The 21,001-nt window shown below is 35.7% G+C and overlaps 1 protein-coding gene across 4 annotated transcripts in view; it reads left to right on the top strand.

The window, feature by feature from the left end:
* Window positions 1–21,001, top strand: part of FIP1L1 (factor interacting with PAPOLA and CPSF1) — a 42,796-nt gene that overhangs the window by 6,875 nt on the left and 14,920 nt on the right. For 2 of the 4 annotated variants that reach the window (XM_080386083.1, XM_080386085.1), the window contains exons 4-11: window positions 319–422; window positions 2,633–2,694; window positions 2,890–2,997; window positions 4,156–4,286; window positions 4,565–4,633; window positions 6,954–7,063; window positions 15,730–15,823; window positions 16,905–17,058. In XM_080386083.1, coding sequence (XP_080242209.1) covers window positions 319–422; window positions 2,633–2,694; window positions 2,890–2,997; window positions 4,156–4,286; window positions 4,565–4,633; window positions 6,954–7,063; window positions 15,730–15,823; window positions 16,905–17,058 — 832 coding nt within the window. The remainder of the gene's footprint in view (window positions 1–318; window positions 423–2,632; window positions 2,695–2,889; window positions 2,998–4,155; window positions 4,287–4,564; window positions 4,634–6,953; window positions 7,064–15,729; window positions 15,824–16,904; window positions 17,059–21,001) is intronic. The other 2 variants (XM_080386084.1, XM_080386086.1) reach the window with 2 other exon arrangements.

Here is a 21,001-nt window from a genome sequence, read left to right on the forward strand (position 1 = left end):
AGAGTAGAACCAGCGTGTACGATCTAGATAGAGGGAAGAAGGATATTAGGTAGTAGAAACTATTTTCTGTTTGTTTTGGAAACAGAGCTTAGTATTGAAGATACTTCACTATTTTGATCTAGATATTTCAGATACCTGTAGCATTTCAGCAGATGAGCCTCCTAAATTTACTGTTGAAACTACTCAGTTCTGAGGTCTAGGGAAAGGAGAATTATCTTCTTTTGAAGATTTCAAAATGGATAGTTTTGTCTGGATTATTTTTCCACTGTAAAGGTAAGTGACTGATCTTTGTCTAAGCAATGACTTTTTCTTTCGTAGAAGGTGGCAGAGGCTGAGGATGACAGTGATAGTGATAGTGATGATGATGAAGATGATGTTCAAGTCACCATAGGGGATATTAAAACAGGAGCTTCACAGTATGGGTAAGTTACTTGCAAACATTAATGGGGAAACTTTCAAGATTACATTTAATTATTAATTCAGGCTTATTAATAATTGTCAATGCCAAATTATATGCATGGTTAAGTCTCAGTTTAGGGTTTTTTTTCATTTTTTTAATGATGTTTTTAATGATACGGTGACTGGAAAACAAGAAAGTTAAATGAAATCAAATGTCATGAAGGAAGAGCTGTTGTAAGAGTTAAGTTTTTCAGTTTTTGTGAAATAATTGTATTAAGTTTATAAAATAGCTGGGTTTTTTGTGGAATGGCTACGTTACATAGATTTTTAGGGTCATTATTGTGATGGTGACATTTTTGTTGCAAATGGTTGAGTGGTAAGCACAGTGAACGCTAGAAGCATTCTTCCTTGGTTCTGTTTGTAGTGGATACAGTTCTAATTAGACTTCTATAGTTTCCATTCCTATTGATGTTCTCAAATAAGATTTTAATGTACTTCAGGATGGAGCTGCCAGTCTCTGGAGACAATTTCTCAAGATCAGGGTTTAGGCATTTGTACCATACAAGATTATTTTTTTTGCTAATGTTACTGCCTCGTATTCTTTCTTCTCTTGATCATGGGTTTGTTTCTCACTGAACACTTTTGAGCAGTGTTAATTTTACCCCGAATTATGAAATACTATATTTCATCATATGGCAGTTTGCTAAGGGAAGTGATTTGCTTGTTTGTCTTGGCAATCTTAATGTTTTTATGCTTATTGAAACCAGAGTTCCTAGGGGGTCATTTCTTAACAGAATTGTGAGAGGTCTGCAGGTAGATCTTAACTAACTTGTATATTATTGTGTTCTTAACTTTAGAATGCAGGTGACTTACTCACTTTTGAAGCATAATATTTGTGAACTTCCAGTATTTCATATTATAAACTAACTGTACAAATCAATGTAATACAAAAAAATAGCAATTATTTCAGTTCTTTATTTGTCTGCTTTCAATAACTTCTAGTATGCTTGTGGTGTAGGCAGTAACCTCAAATTTTTTGAGACTAAAGCAAAACTGGATTTGTATTCTCAGTGGATTTGCCGGTGCTCTTCCCCTGAATACAGAAAACAATGAGCAGATGATCCTAAATCTAATTAGAGTAGAAAGTTTTATGTAGAAATGTCTGAAAAAACTTTTTTATGGGCAAATTGGACAGAAAGTTCATGGAAGGGCAGTAATCTAAAAGAAACTCAACATTGCTCATTGCTGTTCATTTTCGCTTCAGTATAGCAAGTTCCTTTTATAAGATTAAATGATTTTTCATGTAGTAGTCAACTGCTGTTTAAAAAAGCCATAAGATTTGTTTGACAAATTCCTGCACAAATACAGCAGGGCAGATCAGAAGGTTAAATGTTTTGTGTTACTTTTGTACTGTTGTAGGACTTAATTGAAAACTGAAACTGCATGGAAGTGGTACTGTAGACTATACACTGCCTTATAATTACATGCTCATCTCATTATGTTTATGGGTTGATACCACCTGTACTCATAAGCTACATTGCATGCAAATGGTAGTGAAAGCTAGCTCTTAATGTTCCAAATGAACAATACTGTAATTCCTATGGTAGTTAAATCAGTTCAGTGTCTATGTTCTAAGTGCATTTTTGTGAAGAAAGTACTCAGGTATTTCAGAAGGTGGAATGTTAACATTCTTTGTTGGTCACAAGGATAGGTGATTGCTAGGACTACATTGAAACAGATGACCTTTCAATCATTGTAGAGAAATGCTTGTATTTTCCCTTTCTGTACAGATTAAATGGAATAATTATGAAAAGAGAAAAGGATCTGTCTATACCCTTTCTTTTTTTTTATTATTTTGTTTTTACTCTAATCCCCAGAGTGTCATCTGTATCCCTAAATGAACTGCATTTTTCCTTTCTCTCCTTCTGGTTCTGTCCATTCTTGTTTCTATCAAGGTCTTTATCCTTTCAACTCAGGAAGAGTGACTGGGACTTGCTTCACAACTGTTTATTAGTTGGAGAAGTTGCTACTGAGCATAGAAAGGTACACTCTCTTCCTCCTAGGCTGATCTCTTTACTTTTACAGTGTTACCAGCTTGGAAAGCTAGAGATTCAGGATGGTGATTGAGTCTGGGTCCAGTTTGTTTCTGGATCTAGCTAACTCTTGTTTTGTGTTTTCTTCTGTTTTAAGAGTTTTCTCTGTCTAATTCAGTTTTTTGTTAATTTCTTTTAAGTTATGGAGCGACACCTGTGAATCTCAATATTAAGACAGGAGGACGAGCTTATGGATCTTCCGGTAAGAAAATTTACATAGTAATATTAGTAAAAATGCAAAAAAATGTTACATTGTTTTGGATTAAGGAAATTATTTTCACTTCCCAAACTTCTTGATAAATTTAAATCTGACATTTTATTTCTATTTTAAGTGTATTACAACTGTTAAAACTCTGGTAGAGATGGAAGGCTCTAACTTTCTAACTTTTCTTCACAGGTGCAAAAGTTAAGGGAGTGGATCTAGATGCACCAGGCAGTATTAATGGTGTGCCACTTCTGGAAGTAGATTTAGATTCATTTGAAGATAAACCTTGGAGAAAGCCAGGTAATGCTCTGGTTTACATTAACCGATATGTAGGTATTCAGTAGGTTATTTTAATAATAATTCCCATCTACTGCACATAGGTGTTATGTACCCAATAGCTAGAAGATGCTGTACGATGTAACTTGGAAACAAGCATATAAGTTATTTATTGCCTTTCTGCTGTGCCACAGAGTGTGTATGTGTGCCATTTCTTAATATACATCCCACACATATATCAGCAAAAAGAGACTGTAGGACATACCCTTTATTTATTTTTTTAAAATACCTGCATATCCTGAAATTTCCTTGGAAATTTGTATTTCTGTGGAGGTTACTGCCATTGGTCTCTGCCATAGGACAGAAGGTAAAGCAGAACAGAACATAGTTCTAGGAGGTTTGAGCATGAAGAATGGTGAAACGTAGCTTGTGCTTCTCTGTGTTCATGCATAGACATCCGTAAGCTTTGAAGAAGCTGGTACTACATGGGCTTTCCATAATTCCCCTGGGTGTATTGTCTTACTGGCTCAAGTGATTTGGCCAGACCTGTCTAACACCAGCCTTAGCTGGTTTTTGGTTTAGTGGCAGTACACCTTGCTGCTCTGTGTAGTTTTTTCTAGTGTTAGTATATTGTTTTGGCAATGCAGTAAGTGTCAACAAAATGAAAAAAAGCTGCCTTTGATAATACTCTGGTGTTTGAACTGTTAGCTATTTGAAATATATTCTGTGCATTTAGTTATGTCTGGTCTCTCTTTTATAATAAAAACACTGCATGGCATCAAATGAAACTAGGAATCAAAACAAAATGAGAAGTCGTACAGAACAAGCAAAAGGGAGTGGTTCTTCACTAGAACATACAGCAAACCTGTAGATTTTAAATTTATCCTATTGTAAAGATATGTGGATTATAATATCCTATGATATTCTGTAAATATCTAATTTAGATCCCTGAGACGAGATGCTAGGAAAGATACTCTTTCTGACTAAATTTTAATGTATTTATAGTATTAGCCATGTATACTCTTATACTGATGTAAGACTGTATTGTACTTTTCAGTAGTATGTTTTCAGATCATTACCTAATCCATTTTGATGTTAAAAATAAAGGTTCAGTGAAGTATGTTCAGTGAAGAAAAGATGAACTTTGTAATGACCTAAAACCCTATACTTCTCTGTTTAAAGGGGCTGATCTCTCTGATTATTTCAACTATGGGTTCAATGAAGATACCTGGAAAGCTTACTGTGAAAAACAGAAGAGGATACGAATGGGTCTTGAAATTTTACCAGTTACCTCAACCACAAATAAGATTACGGTAATTAGTACAACTTTTGTGATGTTCTATGTGTTTTTCTCCCTGTGAAGCTGCTTGTGTGTCGTAAGCTTGTTCTGCCCACTTTGGTGCATTTGTTAGAGTTTGCACCTGACTCCCCACCCCAAGCTTAGAGTGTTTCTGTGTTGCTTCACTGGCAATTTGTGTGGATAATGTGACAGACTAGCTACAGCTAGATTGCACCTGTACCATTATTCAGACTGTGGCCCATCATTAAGAGTTGTATGGTATCTTAATGGGCAATGTGTTATTTAACTTAGGCTGAAGACAATGCTATGGAAGTAAGACCAAGTGCAGAGATTCTCGATGGCAGATACCATCTTTTTAAGGTGAATTTTAGTAAACTTTTGTTGGTTGCTCTCATGTTTGTTTAGTATTGCTTACCATGCCACCACAGTCTGATAGAAGAACAACTGAAATGGACATAACCATTATTTCAAACTCATCTTATACCAGCAACTTTCTGCCTACGTCACAAAATGCTGATTAAAAAGCGTGTCTTTAGTTTGTCATCCTTCTGTGAGCATGTGAGTTAGTGGGGCCTGGTGAACTAACAAATTTCCTAGTGAAACTAATTTTTCATTATGTGGTGGTTTATTTTTTAGTTGTAGTGCATTTATTTGTTTGTGCAGATTAAAGAATTTGTGCAGATGTACTGGGAAAGCTTTTGTAGATTATGACATGTTTATTTTTCCTGTGGCCTTGTAGCTCTTACTGTGTTTTGTAACACTTATCTTTGGCAACTCTTGAGATGTGAAAATCAGTCTTCCATATTTTTCTGTTGACCTTCTGGGATTAGAGGGCAATTTATCAAGCTATGTGTAATTTTTTTCCATTTGGAAATGCTGATTTTCAGAGAGCAGAAAAATCTGTATGACAGGATTTATTTTAAGGATTGAACGTTTTTTCTAACTTATTTTCTTATTTACTCTTTTTTCATACTAAAGTTGAAATTAGAATACAAAGGTTATTTTATTTTCAATATGCAGTCATTTTGGTTCTTGACCTGTCATTAAACTGACTTGGAACTGTTTATTACTCTCATCCGTATACTCCTGTGACAGAAGTGTCAACTTCAGACAGGTATTTTTGTTTCCCCTGGTATGCCTTTTGAGGGTCTGCAGTCATTTTGACTTTATCTTAGCAAGAGCAGATTGGCTCTGTGAGGCTTTTTGACTTCCTCGGTTACCATTACAATAGTGTTGTGCAATGGTGGAAATGGTGGGCAATGGGCATTAAAATTTGCAGCTGGCTATACTCTGAAATTTTTCTTAACTGTTAGACCTGGAGTAAGAAGGGAAAGTATTCCAAACCAAGGCTTCCCCTGTTTCTAGCTCAATATTGATTCTCTGGGGGTCCAGTGGTCTAACAGTACCGGTAGTAACTGTTGTAAGACTCTGAATTAAGAGTTTGTCACGTGTTTTACAGGGAGTTTACATACAATTATTAAATAATTTCATTAACTTTTTTCCACTGTTCTGAAATACTAAGTTTCATGTAAATTACATGGTATGTTTGGATTAATCTTCTGTAACTGTCAAGACTTTGTCTTCCACGTTTTCCCAGTTACTTATTAATTAACAGAAGACTTACAGATTTTTCAGATAAACACTTATACCAAACCTATTCAGGTTTTGGGGGCTTTTGTTTCTGTTTTTCATATTTCTGGATACTAAAGTTCAATTCTATTTTTAATGAATCTTAACTATCTATATACATTTTTGTGGGTTTGTGAAAGAGGTGCCTGTGTTTATAAGTAAGATTCTGCAAAAGCTTAGTAGTTCACTTGCCTACAAGAGGCTGTGAGATCACAGCCTATGTGATGTTATACTGTGAGCGAACTAGCTATGTAGAGTGATGTAGCTCTGTGGTTGGTAGAGGGGGAGTGTCTTTAAAAACTGAATCAGTACAGGTTTGTCTTTAATACTAACCCATGTAGTTTTTTTCTTTTGTGTAAAATGTGCTGCTGAAATCAAATACTTGAAGTATTTGCATCAAAGGTCTTACATAACTTTGATAACATGTCTCTGGAATTGTGCCATACTTCAGAAACAGCAGTATGTTTTTTAAGTATTCGGTCTGAACTAATGAATAATCTTTTAAAGTCTGCATAACTTGGAGTATGAGGTGATTTCCTGGTATGACTTGGAAATTAAGTGGTTACTAGATCTCATGGTCAATAAGGCAGGTGGGAGAATCCACTCGGTTTCTTGTCTCATGGTTTGTTGTTGGGTAGTAGACTTGTTATATATCTGTCATTAAGATGATGAAAATTTTTATTTTTTTTTTTAGTAAGTTTGCATCTTTAAAAATTAAGATGTTATTTTGTTCATACAGGAAATTCTACAAGAAAATCCATTGGTCTGTTCATCTCCAATTCAAATGCTTGGATATCAAATATTAAAACTGTCTTATCTTCTGTAACAATTTGTTCTCTGGCATATTGCTTCTTATATCTATTAAACACAGTACTTAAGTATTATATCCTTATAAAATACGGAATTTTACTAGCTGTGCAAAGGTGACAGTTTAAAAAAAAAATCTGATTAAAGTTGGGCTTCATTGTTTTTGTGTTGATTATGTGCTGTGTTGGGTGGTGGGGCTGCTACACTTCTCAGGTTAAACTAATGATGAAATGTTATTTTGAAGGTACAGCAGGGAAGAACTGGAAATTTGGAGAAAGAGTTGGCAGTGCAGTCAACCAAACCTGATTTCACATCTCCTCCTGCCTTATTCAAATCAGGAATTCCAACAAACAGGTCAGTTAGTTGTAACTCATAAGAAAAAAAACTTTTTATACTGTTACCTCTTATGTATTTAAAGTTCATGATTTTTGTACAAAAAAAGGAAAATGTTTTTCTGTGACAGGTAGAAATGAGAAGAGTGATCTTAATCATTTTTAACCTTCAATCACCATTAGACATGAATGCTGTGCTGCCTTCTTGGCTATTTGGGAAAGAGAAAGTAGAAGGAAAGGGGAGAAAAACCAGCAGGACCAAACAAGGCAGCTGTAAAAATCCAGGCATTGGTGTATGACACTGTGTTTTTTGTGTAGAACTAGATTGGCCAACAAAAGTTTTGAGCCGGCATCTTTATGGGTATTAGGTAGCACACCTTTTTGGTTAAACAAGATGGAATCAGACAGCTATGACTTCAACAACTGGAAGAATTCCTGGAACCCAGCCTCTTTCATGCAAGGTAGCTTTAGCTTCTCCATATTTGAATATTTTACTATACTTTCTTCAAAATGAGAGAAATTATATCCTTGCTAGGGTTTCTTCCCCTCTTTCTCCCAGCCCCAGGTTTTAATAAGTTCTGTCCTTTGTATCTAAGTGATTGCTGTTTGGTACCTTGCACTTGGCTTAGGATGAATCCATGCTTCTGTTTTACTTTAGTTATCAAGTGATCCTGTTGAGGAGTTTTGGTTCTGTGCAAATTAAAAGCCATCGTGTTATAAATGATGGTAAGAGAGGTAGAGCAGGTTGTAGGTTTTCCTCATCAACAGTTAAAAGGTGAGCATCTATGACTTGTCTTTAGCACTGTATCCATAAGTACCTTGACTAATTCAGAGGCACTTGTATTACTTGATCCTTTAAAAGTCACTTCAACACAGGTACATTTCTCTTGGGTGGGGAAAAAAATAATCTTGCTTGATACTCCTGTCTGCATTTTTCTTTCACTCCTAGAATATTTCTCCTGGTAGCCTAAATTCTCCTGTGAGCTATCAGGTTACACTGCTCTGGTTTTAGTAGATTTTAATTATTTTTTTTTCTTCTTTTTCTATTTTTCTTTGTCTAAGAAGCAGTAAAAGTCTTCCAAATTTTGTACCAACCCTCTAATTATTTTTTTCACTTTTCTTAATTGCATCTGATGTGTGATGTTCTTGTAACAGATTTCTCACAATTGAATGTGCTGTTCATAGGGTAAGGGTTCTAAATATTTATCTAATACAGGTTTTGTTACAAGATTTCAATTCTTTATGCATCTCATTGGTGGACAGAGAATCTCTACTTTAGAAAGTAGTTAATGACTAGGATATTAAAATTGTAGTGAAGCTGAAAGTTGTAGAAAAAATGTGTTGCATAAATTCTGTGATTCTGTGAAATTAGCATTTGTTGTGAAAAAGCTTAATACAGCGAGGTCAAACATGTGACAGTATGAGCTTCATAAGTAAAATCTTTGCTGTGTGCTCTAGCTACACTAGATCTATCTTGCTGTAGATGCCTTTATACTGTATTTTTATGTGATATTTCTGTTTTTCTGCCTGAAGTTAGTGATCCCAGGTTTAAGCAACCGTCTTTCTGATTTTTAAAGGTTTGTATTTGGTATATTGGGTATTAATCAGAGCTTTTCTGACAAACTTAAGACATGTTTTCTACAGGAACTAAGTTTACCTTAGCAAAGGTTGGGAAACCCATGTATCTTTAGGAATGAGAAGCCAGTAAGTGAGGTTAGTCTGTTGCCTAAAGAGGAAACAATGGAACATTTCCAGTTATATCACTTGTGCATTCCAGTGGTTAGAATACATTGTTTTGTATACATTTAGTGTGAATACTGTAATTGTAAGTTGTTACAATGGCAAAACTGACTTCTTCCCACATTTAATATCTGTTTCTTTGGATACATTTGCTTAAAATAAATTCTTGTGTAAAGAAGAAGGTATTTCTACCAAGTGGTTGGAAGAGATTTTGTAAGAAAATTGTATGCTCAGAAGTCTGAGAGTAGCTCAGTGAATGAATATGTCTTAACTATGGATTATATATTCTTCTACTTGAATGACTTCTCCAGAACACAGCTACTATTTTCTGTATAGAAAAACTTGTATTACTAATTTCTTTATAACGAGGCAGTGTTGTATGGGATTGGACTTTTTTGTCCCCTGTAAATAAAGAGTTAATTTTAGGTAGGTAGAGATTTTTCAGCAGTCCAGCTCTTTGGTGATTTAAAATAGTTGCTTTTATGCCGTGAGGCATTTGCAATAGCTTTGTTGTGAAATTGCCGGAAACATTTCTAATGTAGCAGTAAATCTTCTCACAGCTTTTAGCAGTAGTTGATACATTTGGTGGAAAGGAGGGAAAAACTGATGCAACTGGGTATAGCAGCGTTGGTGTAGAGATTGGTAAGGCCATTAGAAGAGGAATTCAAAGAGCAGAAAAGAGAGATACAAGAAAAGAAACACCTAGGCAATTTATCTCACTAGAAGCAGCAGCTCTTAGTCACAGAGGAGCACTGCCTCCAGAAAAGCCTATGCAGGCATCAGAAAGTGACAGGAGCAATATAGGAGGGGCAAATCACCCAAATTAAAGTAAGTGGGGGGAAATCAAGGCTTGATCTTAATTTAAGATTTAAATTCCCATTTACTAGTCAGGGCTGCAACATCGATTTCTGGATCATTTTTCACATAGATATTGCAGCACATTATTTCTCTTTAATGGGAGGTCTGAGGACAGATAGTGATTTTTGCTTTTTTTCACTTGTTTGTAAACAAACATTAAAATAATTTTGTGCCTACTGCTTTTACCTTTTTAGTTTGAGTACAGTAGGTGATTGCAGTTTAAACTCTCAAAAAAAAGTTCCAAAACTCTTGAGGTCTCATTACCAATATGGAGGTCGTAGTTTACAAAATAGAAACAGAATTATTGCTCCCCAGCCAAAAAAAGTTACTATTTCACTAAAATTGCATCCTAAGTGTTTAATAGGAAATAAAATTCAGTGCTTGTTCATACAATGTGTCTGTGCAAGAAGTCTTGGTGGAATTTATAAACAGTGACTGTCTAAATGACAGCTGAGCTATTGGTTGTTTAGAAATGATACCTAAACCTCTTGCCTTGATTCTGTGATACTTAGGCCTGTTGAATAGCATGAAGTGTTGTGTAGCTGTGAAGGAAGAGTTAAAACATAATGGAAACAGTTTGGTAAATGCACATCATATACAAACCATATGGTATAAAACAGAATGTTTGTTCTCTAGAGGTAGTTAATAAAAAATTCATGGTGTACATAGTCACAGTTAAGGTAAAAACTTGAAGGAATCTCTTCTGAGTATAGTGTTTTCTAGAACATGAAGAGAATGTGACATATTTCAAACCTGTCCTAACCAGTCAGGTCATAGAGATATCTTACTGTTCTTTAAACCAATACTTTTATGTATGTCATTTTTCAAGGACTGTTGAGATAGTATTTCTTCTATAGCAGAGAAGTAAGCAGAAGTTTCATTTACAAGCTAAATGAAAAAACTGGTATTTTCTCATTCTACTAATATCTAGAATAGCTCTCCATCACAAAACTTTGTTCTGTCAGAAGCTCTTAGTTTTTTAACCTCCATTTATGTTTTTTTCACTTATTGCTTAAGAGTACATTACATTTAAATTAATTCTGCTTTCAGAGAAATTAACGTGTCAGTGTGATGGGCTATTTATCAGCTTTCTCTGTGTTTAGACCTTGCTGTAAACAGAATTTTTATGGAAAATGAATTTGTGGTAATGCCAGGACTATGAAAAAGTACAGGTTTCTCTGGTTTCGTGAACTAGCCTTGCAAGACTAAACGATGGAAACTCTATTTTGAAAAATAAAAAAACAGTTTCTTATATCAATGATTTCTGAATTTAAATATGTTTGCTTCTTAATTATATCAGTGGTAAGTGAGCTCAGTGAAGTTGAGGCTTCTTCCTCAAGAAAATAAAGCATAAAACATAAGCAAGACAAGGAACACAGTAACATATTAAATACAGGTTTTAAAGTATACTATAATCAGTAGACTAGACTGTAAGTCTAGTGAATAAATGTGGCGTCTAGTAGTTAGACTGTTTCTGAATTCTGCAAAGGTGGAGGGGGGTGTCCAAAAAACAGTTCATTATTTCTATTACTTGTGGTGGGGATAAGTGATTTCAGAAGCTATGAATTTAGAAAATAATTGGGTTTGTCTTCCCCTCCCCCCTTTTTTTTCCTTCCTTTTCCAGCCTTTCTCTTTGCTCTGTAGAACATGAATAAACTCAGTTTGCCAAATGAGATTGAGGTATCTTTCTGAATTGAATCTTCATCAGGGGTGGTATTCATAGTGCAAATAGCTCGTAAATAACCATTCTTTAATTAGAGTGAAATCACTTACTGAGATGCTGGAATGTTCCTTTCAAGCTACACTTTGTATGAACTCTGCTGTGGGTTCATATGCATCCCACACATGTGGATTGCCTTTTTATGTTCGGGTGTTTCCACTGGGAATACATCTGTATCCCAGGTGCCCTGATTGTGTAAAGGACAAACCAAGGCCTTTCTTTTCTTTGCGTACAGCACTGAGACAGAAACCTAGTAATGCCTGCTTAACATCACTAAGCTAGATAATGGCTTGGCAGTCTTTGAAATGTCCCCATGTGCCAACTTTCTATGACTTAATCAAGATTCAAGTCTGCAGATTTGCCCCTTTTACAGAACTGCGGAACTGTTAAAATCTGGACACTTCAGATAACTCTCTTGTCTTTGTGAAGATCACATTTTTGACGTTGGTGTCATCTGCAGCTCCATTTGCATTTGAACATATGCTTTCTCCTGTTCAATTTCAAGCTCTTTTAGTGGAGCACTTAATTAAATCAGTATTGCAGTCTTGGAAGTAGTGAATTTGTCAAGTTTGAGGTATGATGGCAAATTCCTGAACTCATCCATCATTACTAAAATTCAATCTCTTGGCAGCTGTTCAGAAGAACAGTAGACATACCGCTATGATACATAATTAAAAAAATAATTATAAAGCATCAACTCAGTGAGAATGAGTGAGCATAGCTGTACCCTTCAGACTGTAGAAAAATTAAGTGAAAGGTCTGTCCATTTCAGTAAAGTTGATGTCTAGGAACCAACTGGTAGTCTAGATTTGCTTCCTTTGATAATGTAGTGTTGTATTTGAGCTGTTTCCCAAGCCAAAATTTGTGTTATTGTAGCATAGTTGATGCACATAGTACTTTAATGCCCACTACGCTTGCATTGGTGTCCATTGCCTGTGCTTTCAATGCCAGTTACTGGCAGTGTGCAAACAGTGCAAGAGAGAATGAGTCTTAATTTGAAGTTCATCACTCCCAAGTGGAAGACTTATAGAAAAGTGGAGCAACCCAAGCAGAGGCAGGACTTCTTTCTGTAGAAGAGAGTCATCTGTCGTACACATGGACTAAAGCTAGGTAAAATGAGTTTTCTAGCGTAAGGTTTTAGATAATTAACAGAACATACCAGTGATGGAGGAGAACCAGTGTCCTAGGACTCTGAAACCAAATGAGCAAAGACTGAAACAAAGTTTTGTTGTTTTACAAAAATTCTTCTTTTTTAAAAAAAAATTTTTACTGAAATAGTTGGTTTAGCAATTGTTTTATAATACCTATGTTTCCAGTGTAGTTACTGAAAGCAGAATAATAATAATAATAATCCAAAGTGCAGCAGTGCTGAAATACCATGCAAGACCACTGGGGAGGATTAGGAAAGCCAGTATTGATTATTTCAGGATTTAGACTGAAACAATCTGACTTTTAGGATGGGATGTTAGAAGATCAGAGAATGTCTTGAACTTGTGTTATCCTTGAAGAGGCAGCTGTATAATATGTTCTGGTTTAGTTTGTGTTCTCAGAGTCTTGTACCATTAACTTTTTTTTTCCCCTCCAAACTGTTGTGCTTAGTGAGCCTGCTTTAAAATCCAGGAGAAAGCTCTAAACCCAGATACTGAAAACCTCAGAGGACAGGCATTTGGATCATCCTCAGTATGCAGTCTGGCCAGGAACTTCAGATTATCTCGGGGAGATCTTAACTGATCCTTCATGCAGTAGTGTCTGTTGTGTCTTTTTCGGCTGCACTGGAATCTAGGGGTTTGAGCAATTGGGGTCAGAGCTATCAGTCTGGCAAAATTTGGAGCCTGTAATCCCAGCTTCCAGCTGTTCTTCCTGCTATTTGTATTAATGTGGTTAGTAGTCCACTAGATAGAAAAAATACAGAAACTTGTCTTCTAAATCTAGAAGTATGGGGGTGTTTTTTCTTTTCTGAAATCTCCTGAAAGCTTTTTTCCCAGTCTTACTTTATTACAGGTCATGCTGTTGGTAAATATTGTCTGTTTCCGCTACTATGGTTTCCCTTATAGGTGTGACACAGATGTACCTTTGTTTCTCTCATCCATTAGCCATGTAATTTTGTACCCCATTTTCTAATGGAGTTGACCTAAGTGAATCCTGCTTTTTAACCCCTTTTAGAAATTAACTGTGGGCTTCAAAGCAGGTAGGGTTTCTTCTATCTGCGTGAGAATAATAGAGGTATAAATTCTCTATAAAGCTAGCTTTCTGGGTTTTGTTTGTTTTGGGGCTGCAAACAGGAAAGTTCACTATAGTTTAGATTCTTCCTCTCTTCAGAATAGTGCTTCCCTGTTGTCACAGATACCAGATTTTAGTTTTGGTAGTGATGTTCAGATCCATGTCATATTATTTTTCTGATCTGGCACCTGGAGTCCTTCTTCACTGTAAGTATAGTCCCATGTGTTTGATTTATTGAAGGTTTTGAGAGGTTTTAGTATTTGTATCAAATGGAATGCCATTGTGTCTTTACCCTCAGTGTAGCATTTTTAACCTGTTTTGAAAAGTGAAAAATAAAACGTTGTAATTTATGACAGCTGTGTGGCCATATCAGATGGCTTTGGGTTCTTAAAGGTACCTCTCTTAACAGAATATGTGAATATGTACATGGGAGTTAACTTTAAAGTGGGAACAACTTAAGTCTAACAGGCATAAGCTTAATAGATTGACTGGTTTGGAAACTGAAGTGAGATTCATTTGCATTTAAGAGTCACACATTGACTCCAGTGTGAACTGGAATAACCTGTTCATAGTGAACTGAAATCACTGAAAATTTAGATCCTAGATTTCATTTTTCTAAATAAGAGATGCTTCTTCAAATTAATAATTAATAACCATAAACATTGAGAAGGAGATCTTGGAATGATTGTTGCTTCTTCCCAAAATATTAGTTCAATTTTGAGTGTTAGCCAAAATAAAGAAAATGGAATGGTAGTCGTCATTGGCAGTGGGTAACAAACAGGGAAGAGTCATTATGGTATTCTATAAAGCCGATGCATTGAGAGTTGAATATTATCTGTGGTTCTGTTTGTCAGACAAGAAATAATAGTGGTAGGAAGGGTCCACAAAAAGATGAAATAAATAATAAAGTTAGAGTCACTTCTATATAAGGAGACATGTAGACTAATTCAGCTCGGGAAAGAGACAACTGATCAGAGATAGAACAGAGGTACCACAAATACTACACTGCCAAAGAACAGGCATCTTTCTTCTTTTTTTAAACACAGGGACTGTAGGGCACCAAATACAGTTGTCAGACAAAAAAATAGCTGAACCAGATCTCATCGCTGGAGATAAAAGTGAAAATGTGTTTGAAAGATTGTGCAAATGCAAGTTAATCAGGGACTATTAAACACAGCTGCTTGGGAAGGGAAGTTCTTAAATTTTTCATTGGCAGAAGGTGGGAGGGAAAGAATGTGTATGCATGTCACTTTCCTTGTCATCTTTCTCTAAAAATCCATTACTAATACTTCGAAGGTAGGTGTTCTGAATTTACATTATGTTCATTTGTTGTCTGATGGGGTTGTAAGAGGGAGACTGAGGTGGGACTTCTGCTCCTTTGTTGCTGGTGTCTTTAAAGAAGGTGAACATAGTGCTTAGCTATGCAAATATTTTAAAGGTGTTGGAGAGAGAGAGGTGTTTTGCATTTGTAAAACTGAGGAACAGAAAAGTCTGGTCTAAGATTCCTTTGAGTTTCATGCAGAGTTTAAGAGTCAGTGTCAACTAGTTTTGTATACTTCTGTTTGATATTAAGACTGCGTATTCCAAGACAGGAGAGGTGGTGACTGATTTTGTTTGGTATGTGCTGCACTATCACTAGTATACATGGTAGAGTTGGCTTATATTTATTTCTGCCTCCTAACTTACTCCATTTGATCTTCCAATATAGTTTATTGCACTTTAGAAATTACTTCTAATGATTAGTTTGTAACTATTTTACTTCAGATTTTTGTAGGAGTTTAATGTATTTTTTCATATTGAGGCTTTTTTGTAATACCACTGTAGTATTCCTTTTTTCTTTCTTCCTTTTTCTCTTTGGTAAGTAACAGAAGTGTAGATTTATCTTGGTAGGGGATGGAAGGAGAATGTGGATAGTCAGCCTTTGTCCTACAGGAGTCTTTATTGCTGCATTGTTTAGTTCTAAACGCTTGCATAGTTCAGCAAACTTACCACATTGAACGTTCTTCAGAAATGATCTTTTATGTTTTATACAGGAGAAGGAACTTTTGGCATTTAGAATAAGAGAAGTCTGGAAGACTTCTTTCTCTTTTCTTTTAAATGTTTTCCTTTTCTAATTGTGTGTGTTGATTCTCATTTGTCCTGTGTTGCAGGCGATTATCTGGCACAATAGATGTGATTGGACAGACCATCACTATCAGCAGGGTGGAAGGACGACGGCGTGCTAATGAAAACAGCAACATACAGGTTTTATACTGCAGATTTGCACACTATCTTTGACTAAAAGACATTTGTGTTTTCCCCATAGCTTCTGATTAAAACATTTTGGTGTATGTGAATGAGTAATACAGAAGTAGTTTTAAGATCGGAAAGAAAGTTGTGGCAGTTAATTGTATATTTATATTAAGTAAATACTTGATATATTTTAAAAGATAAATGTTTTGGTATACTTCTAACTGAAAGGAAATAAGCAATATTTCAGATTATATTTTAATAAAGTCCAGGAGACAGCATTGGCCCTGCTAGATCTGCATTGGGAAGCATTTTGTGTACTATGTGACCAAGATAAATATTTAAACTGACTGTCCATTTCAACCTTATTCCTGCCAGACACTAATGCTGAAAGTGAAAGCCTTTGTATGCAGTTTGAGAAATGGAGTCTTTTAAAAATAAATTGTGAATGAAGAAACAGTTGATATAATTTTTAAAAAAGTACTATTGTGTTATTTTACCATAAATCGTAAGACTAATCTTTATAAATTTTAGTCTTTATGGGCTTGGATTATCTAAAGAAAACAATTAAATATGTTAAGATTGAATACATATGCTTTTTCTCTCCTGACTTACCTGTGGAGAAGAATCTAGGTTGCTTGGTGCCCTAGCTGCATTTCCATACCGACTTAGGTTAAGGCTGAAGAATGAAAATAATAATGGATTGCAGTGCTTCTATTGAAAACACTGATGTGTTTTTTGGCTCATCTCACAGTAATTTAAAGTTTTGGGTTTCTTCATGCTTTTCATACTGATTTTTAAAACATTTTCCTCTATCTGGAAATTTAAGATGGTGTTTTGGGCCATATTCAGACAGCTTATATTCCCTCTCAGATCTTACATTTGTTGTTCCCTATTGGCTGCTCTTAGACCCTCAGAGGTACTTGACGCAAGTATGGGATGCTGAATGTAGGGATGCAGATAGAACGTAAACCATCTGAATATGGCTTTTTATGTGCATAAGTAATACTTTCCTGTTGTAGTAACTGGAAAGAGAGGAAACCTATCTTCTACCCTTTTGACATAGCAATTGTAACTATAGTTTGATATTTTACAGGTTCTTTCAGAACGATCTAATCCTGAAGTAGACAATTTTACCAAGCCACCTCCATTTTTCCCTCCAGGAGCTCCACCTACCCACCTTCCACCACCTCCTTTCCTCCCACCCCCTCCAACTGTCAGTACTGCTCCACCTCTGATTCCCCCACCAGGTAAATATCCTGCACTACATAGGACGTGAAGAATGGGAGATGCATTAACATCAAATGCTTGATGATAATGAATTAAAGACTGCCCATTCCATGCACGTTTGGCTATATTTGAAGAATTTCAGAATTCTGGGTTCTACTCTTTTCTTAAATATATCAGCAAGGCAGAAACAGACTTTTGTCTTTATTTTCTCAGTAAGCATAATCCCAAGTAGTAAATAATTACCTAAAGCCTAAATGTTGGCCCTTGTGTGGACTAAATGTTGGATCTCGTGTCCTTGAAAATGTTTCAAGTGAAAAGATGTTTTCTATAGTTCAGCTACTGCTAAGGCTGTTGGGAGGTACATGTTGACAAATAATTCTACAAACTTTTGAACTAAAAGCATGGCATACCATGAATTTGTGTCAGAAGATGGATTCTCTGATATCTAAGGTCAAAGCAGCAACAGAAGCTTTAATTCCCTTTCCCCTCACGGTGTGCATGAATTCCCATAAGTCTGATAAGAGTTGCATTTGTGTAGTATGCGTTCTTTCAGTCAGACGTCTTCGTAGCAACTGATGTTTTTATTCAGCATCCTGTGCCTGTGAATCTTCAGGAATCAAAGCTCTTTGAGCACTTTTCTCATTATAAAATCTGGTTTGAAATTTACTTATATTTACTGAATATTTAATGAAACTTGATGTTCATGGAAGTTTACTGGGGAGAGTGTCATGGGCATTTGGTGCAGTTACCACTGTTGTGTTGTCATTTTAAGGAGTTAAGTTCCAAAGGACTTAGCAAGAACTGAGAAGAATGGTCAGTGAGAAGTGAAAGTAGATGGAGAAACTTTGGAGAGTGTTTGAGTAAGAAAGTGAAGGATTTGTTTACAGAAGAGACTGATTTAAGGTGGAGCCACTTTCCTTATGTTCTCCTTTTGTTCCTTGTGTTCTTTTGCTTGACGTGTTCTGAAATCATGCTGAGCAGTTTCTTTGCTATTCTGTTTGCATAGGGAATCTTTCAAAGTTTCCCTGATAATGCTCCTATGTATAAGCACGGAAGTAACATTATTTCTGTGCAACAACTTTGTGTGGGGCTTTATAGGATTTAAATCTTCAGTAGAAGAGGTTGCTTTCTTCAGTGGCGGCTCATGATTTTAAAACAATTAACTCCTGCTGCCTGGTGAGCTCTGGCTTTCATCAGTTACTGTCATACACAAAATGGTGTAATACAGAAAACAGAAGAGATTTAAAGATGAAATAATTCTGTGCCCTTTTCCAAGTTTTTGTGCATAAATATAAAAAATATCTGAAGAGAGAATGTGCTGCTGTTGTGGCACAGAATGTTGTGGCAATTCTGTGTTTTCTAACTGCAGGCAGGACAGAAAGGAGAAGAACGTGACATTAATGCAAACTGTGTTTTTAAGCTGCATTAAAACCTTTCTGATAAAGTAATATAGGTAATGCATTGCAAGTTTTTAGAAAGTAATTATTGTAATTGTGGTACAGAAAAGGTGATCCAAGTTGTGTATTATTAAAATGAGAGGAACCCCCACAGACACCCCAAATGCGCTTCATGCAGGAATGTCATACAGGTGTACTGGACTGTTCTTACAAACCCCCTCACCTGTTGAGCTTTTAAAGGTGAAAGAAATCCACATGTGTTACAGACTTAGCAGGCAGATTTGGCTTTAGTCTTGTGGTTTACTGGCAGGTTTATGACATACACTTGTTCAGAAGGTCTCCTTCAACATCCTTCCATGCTTCGAGTAGATTCGAAAATAACGATTAAGAGCTGTGGATTTGGTTTCTTCAGGCCTGTGTTTTAATTGTGCTGTTGCCAGCTCTTTATCTTCAAAGCTGTTCCTAAAATAGAATCTGCCATCCCTCCTAGGTTTGATGGAGGAGGAGGAAAAAAACTACTCTTACCCAATATTAAACTGGGACTACTTGCCAGAAAATTTAAGTATTCCAAATATAAAACATCCTCCAAAAGCCCCTTTGAAAAAGGATGTTGCTTTGAAGTTAGACCTCTTGTTCTGAATTCATTCACTCTTGCGATTCAAATCTTTTTTTGAGGCATGAGTCCTGGAACGATTCAAAGGGCCAAATGCAGAAAATCCTCAAATACTCCTAGGAGATCACTGGCTGTGGCAAAAAAATGTGTTGCTTTTTGCTTGCTTGGTTTATTGCTATGTTGGAGTAATTTGAATCTAAAGAAGAATGTGGATGCTTCTGTTTAACAGGCTTTAAAAGTTGCTTTATGTGTTTTGGTTTAAGAGTGTAGTTAAAATGTGACATGTATTTGTGATACTAAAAAAAATAAAGTATTGAACTTCTGTTGCATAACTTTGGAAAGTTTAACTGCCCGACCTTATATTAGGGCTTAGTAAGTAACTGTATATCTGCTCAGCCCCAGCAATCTAAGCATGTACTTTTTATTTTGTGATAAAGAAGAGAGAACTTGACTTAGTTTACCCTGTGGCAAAAGAAGTTTTTACATGAAGTTGAGTTGCATTACATTGCTGTGCGCTATTACAGAGTGTGGCTAATTTGCAGTGTGTTGTTAAGCTGTGGCAACATTATCATGTTTAATTCTTTACTCTGCAAGCAGAGCATGTGTGGTGTTGCTTTCCTCTAGTAAAACCTATGTGGTTTTCTGTAAATACTGAGCAGCCTTGAGTTAGTAGGATGGTATAAAATGTCTTGGAAGCAATTTTGAGCACATTAGGTAAAATGCTGTGCTAATGCCACTTGGATTGCTTTTGACACACAGGTCTGAGTATTTAGGTTTAGGTCGGGTATATCTTTGTGGCAGTACAACATGTAGGTATATGGTGTGATCTATGCTATGTCAGCTTCTTGTACTTGTGCTTAAGTTTAGTCCTACATTGCAAGAAATGACTCAGTATTTCAGAATCTTTTTTTTTTTCTTCTTAGAAGTAGTTGGCTGATGATGCTTCAAGTATATTTTCATACACTGTGTTAGTAGAAGGCAAAGGAGTGAAGAGTTAAGAGATTCTTGATTTTCTGTTAACTGAAGTTTATTATTTGGGTTTTTTTTTTTCTTGTTTTGTGTCACATTGTGTGTTAGTGAAGAAGGTGAGGACGGGGAAAAGATTTGTTTAGATCTTTTTAGTGATACTTGCTAACTTGGAATGCAGAAGACTGTTCCTTCCATTATGATAACATCAAGTAAATTAGCTTCTGTCTTAAAATGGTACGATCATTAATCATGACTTTTAAAATGTTCTTAAAGGTTTTTGAGGAAAAAATGCTTATGTGTTTTTTTTTAGTATAATACCCAGCATTAACCAATGCATTAAAATTATTTGGGTGTTTGGTCTTTGGATATTAGTTACATTCAGTCAGTTTTGTTTGAATGGCTCTCAAGTGAAATTTTTCATTTGGCTTTTAATCTTGTGATGAGAATTTATTTGTATTTCTGCACAAGATAAAATTCTGTGCAGAATATTAATTGTTCAATCAGAATTTCTTCCTTTTTATAAAGAGTATTTAGCTGATGGCTTTCCAAGCGATTATGTGTGTAGTGCTGAGAGCCATGCTCAGCGCTAATAATATACTGTTTTTAGTACAGCAATTGAAAATTTTTTTTAAGCATAAGTTAGACCTAATACTTTAACTGATTTGAGGGAACTTCTGATATTTTTCCAGCTTATGTTCATTGTGCACATTGGAAAGCTTGTGTGCTGGTGAAGAGAAAATGGCTTATGCAGTTCAGAAATTTGACTTTTGGGGTTCACTGTCTCTTGGCTTACATTTTGGCTGAGAGATTGGGTTTTCAGGATTGGACAGCAACCTCAATTTTGTTTCACAACTTGTTTAATCGTATAGGATTAATGCTAGTAAGAATTCGTGTCAGTGAAATCACCAGCAGTTAGTGAACACTGATACCGATTACTCTTACTCAGCTTGCATATTCCTTGGTTCTGTCCTTCTGCCAAGGCAA

Source organism: Falco punctatus (genome assembly GCF_963210335.1).
Source record: "Falco punctatus genome assembly, chromosome: 1".
Classification (NCBI taxonomy): domain Eukaryota; kingdom Metazoa; phylum Chordata; class Aves; order Falconiformes; family Falconidae; genus Falco; species Falco punctatus.